General features: G+C 36.1%; 1 protein-coding gene across 1 annotated transcript in view; it reads right to left on the bottom strand.

The window, feature by feature from the left end:
* dnah5 (dynein, axonemal, heavy chain 5) overlaps positions 1-7,730 on the bottom strand; it is a 92,456-nt gene that overhangs the window by 45,601 nt on the left and 39,125 nt on the right. The window contains exons 52-59 of the mRNA XM_025004554.2: positions 6,789-6,923; positions 6,434-6,556; positions 6,114-6,327; positions 5,640-5,863; positions 4,019-4,217; positions 3,754-3,926; positions 3,384-3,514; positions 813-966 (exon numbers count right to left, since the gene is read on the bottom strand). Of these exons, the coding sequence (XP_024860322.1) occupies positions 813-966; positions 3,384-3,514; positions 3,754-3,926; positions 4,019-4,217; positions 5,640-5,863; positions 6,114-6,327; positions 6,434-6,556; positions 6,789-6,923 (1,353 nt within the window). The remainder of the gene's footprint in view (positions 1-812; positions 967-3,383; positions 3,515-3,753; positions 3,927-4,018; positions 4,218-5,639; positions 5,864-6,113; positions 6,328-6,433; positions 6,557-6,788; positions 6,924-7,730) is intronic.

Below are 7,730 nucleotides of genomic sequence, written 5' to 3' on the forward strand. Positions count from 1 at the left end.
GTAATTATTATATTTTTAAATTAATATAATAATGAATTTAATTATTATAATTTTCAAATACAGTAATTCTCTTGTTTGTAAGCGCAAGAAATACTTTTATTTATATTCAAGCAAAACTCTACATTTGAACTGTTTTTACTTGTCCAAACCTTGACAACAAGCCATAAATGTGAAATATTCAAGTATTCGTAACTAGTCAGGGTTCATCCATATAGACACACATACAAGCTTTTTCACTGTGTTTCTAAAACTACTTTGGTTTTTGTTATTTATTAATTGATGTGTGTTTGACATTGTCCCATCAGGACTGACACTCATTTGGTGCAGATTTTTTTCTTTTTTTCCCCTCTTTTTCTGTGTTGTTATTTCATTTAATAAAAGAACACATAACTAAGAAGCACTAAAACAACACACTAGCAGCTCACATATCTGTCACTTTTTTTTACTTTCCCTTACTCGGTCATCTCAGAATGACTCCAACTCAAACCTCCTCCCAACACACACAAACATCTGACAGCACCCAAACACCATCACTACTCTTCCCTGGTCCCCACTTCATTTCACCTTGCCTGGCATGGCATCGGCTGCTTAAATTGTTACCCAAAAAGGCAGACAGAGAAAGGGTGAAAGAGGAGCTATGGGAGGTGGGGAAAGCAAAAGGAGAGCACCATGATGAAAATTATAATAAGAACAATTCAAGCAGCAGATGGATCCAAAGCTGCACAGAAGGAAATTAGGAAGGGTAGACAGGAGTGGGGAAACTACAAAAAAGTTGAGGGGAAGAAACATCTGTGTATGAATGCAAACCCGACCTCTCCTGATGATAGGACATTGTTCATATACTCCAGGAAGGACTCGTCTTTGATTTCATTGTCAGTAAAGATGAAGCTGACCCCTTTTCCCTGCTGGCCAGCTGTTCTGTATAAACCCTTCAGGTCATCCATCAGGTTAGCTGTGTTATATGAACTGGGAAAGGAAAAAAAATTATATATTGTTAGTAAAAGTTTTATTGCAAAAAACTTCTTCAAATGTATTTGTTTAAAATATTTTGTATGACCAACTGCTGCAACATGTGGGTGAATTTCTAATTGTATCAAATGCAGCACTGAGATCTAACAGGACAAATATAGACACAAGTCCACTGTCTGAGGCCAGAAGAATATCATTAGTAACTTTCACCATTGCCATTTCTGTGCTATGAGCTCTAATCCCCGACTGAAGCTCCTCAAATAGATTATTTCTGTCCTACTGTTTTCTCAAGAATTTTTGTGATGCATAGGAGATTGGATATATGTCTTTAATTGGCCAGAGCTCCTGAATAAAGATTGGGTTTCTTAAGTAAATGTTTAATTACAGCAACTTTAAAGCTCTACATAACCATTCATTAAAGACAAATTATTAATCAAGGGACAAAGCTCTTTGAACTGTCTGGTTGGGATGAGATTTAGCAGACATGTTGATAATTTGAATGAAGCTATTATTTTAGATATTCAGGGCTTGATGTCCTAGTAACACTTCTAAAGTTGCTTCATTTGATAGGGAGCCAGAGGCAATAGTAGGATGGTGTAAATTTTCTCTCTAATTTAAATATTTTTATTTATAAAGAATCTCATGTAGTCATGCCTTCTTAGAGTTATAGGGATGCATGGTTTAACAGAGATAGGACTCCTTATTAGTCTAGCTACATTACTATAAAGAAACCTGTGGTTGTTCTTGTTCACTTCTGTCAGTCTGCCCCAGGGCAGCTGTGGCTACGATGTAGCTCACCACCATCAGTGTGTGAATGGGTGGATGACTGATTGTAGTGTGAAGCACTTTGGAGTCCTTGGATTTGAGAAAGTGGTATACAAGTGCAGGCCATTTACCATTTGTCCTTTAATAAAGATGAATACTATACTATTCTAGCATTGCTGAGGGCTTTCTTGTATGTTAGCAGGCTCTCTTCCCCAGGTTAAAAAAATTATTCTATCTTAGTGAAGTGCCATTTTATTTCCAACTTTCTAGAAACATGTTTTAAAGTACTAAATGTACTTTGCACATAATGCAATTTACAAAGTTTGACCAATCTCATTTGAGATCTCACAAGATGTGTTAGCTCTTCATGTGTTTGCTAAAGTCAAATTACTGTGGCAACCATCTTGGATTAGATTGACTCCAAAAGTGAATTTGTTGTTGGTCTACATCCAATGATTACTTTCCAAGAGTTTCATTATAATCTGTGCAGTGGTTCATGAGAAAGTTTTAAAAACAGATATTTCATGGTCAGTTAGCAGTACAGAGTCTAACCTACTACAAGACCAAACATTAGCTCAAGAACTATAAAATTGACAGAGTACAGTCATTTTGGGGGTTTTCTAAAGCCACTTAGCTGTGGCTGCTATCTTGAATGGAGATGACTTAGTTTCATTAATATACATCCAGTGGTTCATCAAATATTTTGCTAACGGACAAATGAACATGTGTCCACACACAGACACCATCAAAAACATGATTGCCCTCCATGGAAGACAAAAGGACAATAAAAAGCCGTGCTCGTTCACCCGATATAAACTTGTAGAGCTCTAACACAAACATCACGACTGCCACTCGGAGCTGCTGTAACGTTGTAAAGGCTAATGTGATCAGGTAATAGGAAAAGCCAATTCAGTAATGATGAAAAAGACACATCAATAAAACGTTTTAGAGAGTAATGTTTGAAAGAGACATTTTTTGCATGAAAATTGTAGGAAGGCTTAACAATAGTTCAAAATAGAGTTCAAGCAAATCTGCATAAAAGTAACCTCACTGGGCTTGATGTGCATGTAAAGGTCAAATGTGTCTGCATGTGTGCCTGTGTTTTTGCCTGCTTGAGAAAAGAGTAAGCAGATGATAAACAATGAACGCGACACACTGTTGAAGTGCTTATTTTCTCTAGAGATGCTTGTGAAGCCAAGAGGAGAAACATGACACACATTCAGATTGATACACAACCAAATCTGTTAGCTACTTCGCCGATGGGAAATATGATAGCCACAAATACACACAGGGGCTGAGAGGGAAAAGCATTTGATGGGCTGGGAGTAGGAGAGAGGCCAGAGTGAGACAAATAATGAGGAGGATAGTGGTGTTCAGAATGCAAACACTTAATAAAAAAGGAGGAATTTTCTTTCTTACGATAAATCAACCAGAAAAAGAGCTTTACTGGAAAGACTCAGTTGGAAAAGGGTCAGAGCCACAAGGCGCGCAGTATATATCAGCCTGATTCAATTTCTTTCTGCATTCATTCAGTTTTTTCAGATAATTCATGCTGAATTCTCCCCCCTGAGATATGGGCAATGGATCTTACTTATATTGGAGATCTGGGAAATAAAAATTCAAATTTTTATACTCCACATGAGCATTACCGTGTGAGGGTAATTTGAAATATCTGGTATCCAGCTATGAATGAGGCCAGTCGGGTCAGGCTCTGTTTCCCAGAGCCCCCGACACCCACCAACAAGGCATTACCTCCCGGAGTCCGAATTACTCTCGAAACCTAAATACAGAAAAACACACAAAACTTTCAGAAAGAACTCCGCTTAGTAAAACAGAATTTTGTTTAGTAAAACAAAATAGATTGGAGGTTGTTTAAACATATTTCAAGGCATGAATTTCAAAAAGTCTGACAAGTCTTAAAAATGCACATGGTTTACTGGATGCTCTGTGTTTGTGTAGCCATTTAAGACATGACAACTTCATTAGCTCATACAAAAAACAACAACGTCTGTAAAGTACCTTGATCAGATGTATCATTGCATCCTGAAAGAACACCATGTCCATACCAGTGCCCCTGACGCTCTCATTGTAATGGAACAAGAACATGTTCAGGCGGTCTTTTAAACTTTCAAATGACTCGATAGGTTCGTAGACTTTGGGCAAATCAAAGTCTGAATCTTCTGGCTCTTCCCCTGGGAGGAAATTTGTTTCACATTATAAAGGTTTCAAAAAATCAAAACATCGGACAAAAATCCTTCATTAGAATGTCTTGTTTGACTTGTACCTGTAGCTTCAGGAGCATCTCGTAAAAAGTCAACAAAGAATATTTCAACTCCAAAGTCAACCGTCTTCATGTGCTCCTCTCCGAGCTCCTCCTGCACCAGCTTTGCCAAAGCTTGGTCAAACCATTTCACATCCTCAGGCATCGTAAATCTATCAGCTATCACACGTTTGCACTCGTGCTTCCACAGTGCCAGCAAAACCTGGAAAATCATGTATATAAGTTAATGCTTTCCTTTAACAGAGAAGGGAAGGGGAATGTGGGGAAAGGGCTAGTTCAAATCTTTTAAAGTAGGGTTCTGTGGAGAAGTTTTGAACAAATAATAATTTACTTGGTGTCACTATTTGAACAACCTTGGTTTGGAGAAACAGAGTTTGATAGTGACCAGATTGACAAGCTAATGGCTAGTCTGAGTGAAACCAAGACCAAAATGGATTGCTGCCATGGTAAAACAAATCCAATCTCAAAAATTACACAACAGTTTATCTGACAGTTTTTTTAAATATTTGCATCACTATCAATTTTACATTACACAATTATTCACAGCAAATTTTATGATCATTTGATCATTTTTAAGCAAAAACAAAACCAACACTTTCAATAAAAAAGGGTCAAATATTTTAGTTAACATTAAAATAAGAGCATGGGAAATGTCATTTGTATTTTAGAACATAAAAATGAATAAGAAATAAAACTGACAACTTATAGTTAAAATAAATGCATCTTTGTATCAGTTTCAAATATCTAATGTATCAGTTTGCCAATTTGGAGCATCTGAACATCAAAGGTCTCGCTTTTGGTGATTAACAAGTGTTTAATATATGTGGAAAATTACATATTCCCTTGGACACTAAACTCTTAACATCAGACTGACAGATGTGAGGCTTAAGCATGAGCATAACTTATTTATATATATATATATATATATATATATATATATATATATATATATATATGTATGTATATATTTTTATTACTTTCTTACATCAAAGGCCAGCCATCACAGAGTCTTGCTATGGAAAAATCTGGCACCTGAGCAAATTTTGTTGGTGACCCCTGATTTAAACCATCCCCTTTTCTGAGCTCAACTCTCTACAACCATAAAAAGAGCTGAGGAAATATAACACACACTGTTAATCGACCGGATCAATTTAGGTTTATCTCAGAATTGTTGTATAAATTTGATTTCAGAATGCACAGCAGTGTCTTCTGGTTGACTGCTTTAGGTGACGAAGTGCTACTAGTTTTATCTGGTTTCCTCCTGAAGTTGGCAGCCTCAGCAGGGATATAGGACATGTTTCCCCACATTTAGAACAGCCTAAGGTACAAGAGATATCTCACTGTATTCAATTATTCAGTATGGCTACATACTGATGTAGAGCAGGCCACCTCAGCATGAATCAAGCTTGCACTTCCAGAATTTTAGATGATGATTTTTTTTTCCTGCTACATTCTTCCATATCAACAAATACTAGATTTTCTCTCCAATACTCTGAATATTTCACATCATAATGAATCATGCAGTCACCAGTACAACATACAGTGGGTAAGAATTCAGGTCATTCTTTCATTTGTTAAAGTTAAAAGAACAATATTTATCATGGACATAATATAATCTTCTCACCTGGACAGAGTGGATCACTTCAGCAGAAGTGATGAGCATCCCTTGCCACACCCTGGACATATCTCTTAGGTTGAAGATGTAGTGGAACTTCGCAGGAGTCGGAAGCATCTTCACTTTCGTCAGCTGCCAGAGTCGGCGAGTTAGAGACACCAGGCGAGTCACGATGCTCTGTACCTCCTCACTGAAACCACGACGTGCACAGAAGTGGCCCTCGCCAATCACACCTAAGCCAAACGGATGAGTTAAACATTTTTATTTAGACTACAGGATACAGGCTGTGTTAGGAAACAACTCTCTTAATTATCAGTTCACTATCAAATCCTCATAAGATGGTTTAACAGATTGGCAAAATTGCAAGTAAAATATTCTCTTTATTTTTCAGTATCCTTACACTCTGTGATATTTGTAGCATTTCATAAATTGACACAAATGCAAACACAAGACGTTTCATTAATTTTCCACTGTTCTACCCACCAAATATTTTATCTATGGAGGCATTAGATGGCAGTGTACAGTTAAAGATGGAGAACTGCCTTTTCAGTCTTTGTGGGATGTCATTACGTCCTCCCCCTGGATGAATCATGGCTGCCAGGAACTGAACGTCAACAATATTGGTGAACTCTCCAGGTTTCTCCAGATTGAAGAAGCCATTTTGCTCCATAAGCTGCCTGACAATCTCATTTGTCACCTGCGATGAAAGGCAAAAATAAATCCTCGGAATAAATTGCTTTAAGTCTCTTTCATAAAGATCCAGATAAAAGGACACAAACAGAAACGTTTCATGGATCCCTCACCTGATCTCCCCATTCATTGATGACAGGCATGTTGATATCATCTACAAAAATGGACATTTTCTTCCCAGCAGGAGGGCCATAAGTGGTCCCCATCCTTTTATCTACATAACTCTCAACTGTCCTCTAAAGGAAAAAAAAAAGTTACAGCACAGATTCAACACATCATGTAAAAAGACAATAAAATGATGAATAAAGATGTCTGTCTTTAATTCCTTGAGATAAAATCTATTATAATTAATATGATAACTGTGATCACTATGCAGCTTAAAGTTGAGAAAACAAAATACAGTTTGTAACCCAGCAAGCAAAATTTTGCATCTAAATTCATTAAATTAAAGTCAGTGCACTGCTTTACCTGGAACATGAGTGGTGTGGTAGCAGAGGAGAAGTTGAGACTTTTGGCCATGTGAGTCTCAGGGTCGTACTTCGACATGTAGCTCTTGATTATCACAGTCTTTGCTGTGCCTTGCTCTCCAATCAGCAAAACGGCCTTAAAAAGAATTAAATTTAAAATTATTCTAAAGAATCTGTGAAAAAAAACTGAAAATCAAGTAATTACTGAACTGATGTGGAAATGAGACATTAATTATTTTATTGACAAAGCTGTCTTAATTGTGAGTGAAAAATATTGTCTGTGTGCTGATGTCAATTTTAATGAGCATCCTACGTCCATTTGTTAAAGAAAATTACTTTGTATCTATTTGGCCTTAAAATTTATGTAAAAGATACAAGTCAATAACTAATACAGATAGTTCAGGAATGCAAATAAAAAGCAGGATCAAAAAGAATATTAAAGTTAAGTGTTTTTGTTACTGGATGATCAATTAGTTAACTCTTTAACCTAAAACAAGCTCTTGAAACATTAAAAACTTAACATACAAATAATGCTTAAATAGAAAGAACATATTCTGTCCCCAATTACAGCTCATTGGATGGAGTATTATGTTCTTTCAGCTGCACAAACTGTGGTCTACAAAAATAGAAAAAAAGTCATTTTAAAATATTTGAGCTTCTTTAGATTAATGAAATTTATTTGTGGAAAAGGCAAACCACATTTAGTCACCGAATACAGAAGTAAATGAATTGGCTGCAGCAAGAGTATTAATTAAAAACAAAATGTGAGAACAAATCATTACTATCTTTACCTCTTCAACATACAGGTGCTGGTCATAAAATTAGAATATCATGAAAAAGTAGATTGATTTCAGTAATTCCATTTAAAAAGTGAAACTTGTATATTATATTCATACATTACATACAAACTCATATATTTCAAATGTTTATTTCGTTTAATTTT

Source organism: Kryptolebias marmoratus, linkage group LG16 (genome assembly GCF_001649575.2).
Source record: "Kryptolebias marmoratus isolate JLee-2015 linkage group LG16, ASM164957v2, whole genome shotgun sequence".
In the NCBI taxonomy this organism is placed as follows: Eukaryota; Metazoa; Chordata; class Actinopteri; order Cyprinodontiformes; family Rivulidae; genus Kryptolebias; species Kryptolebias marmoratus.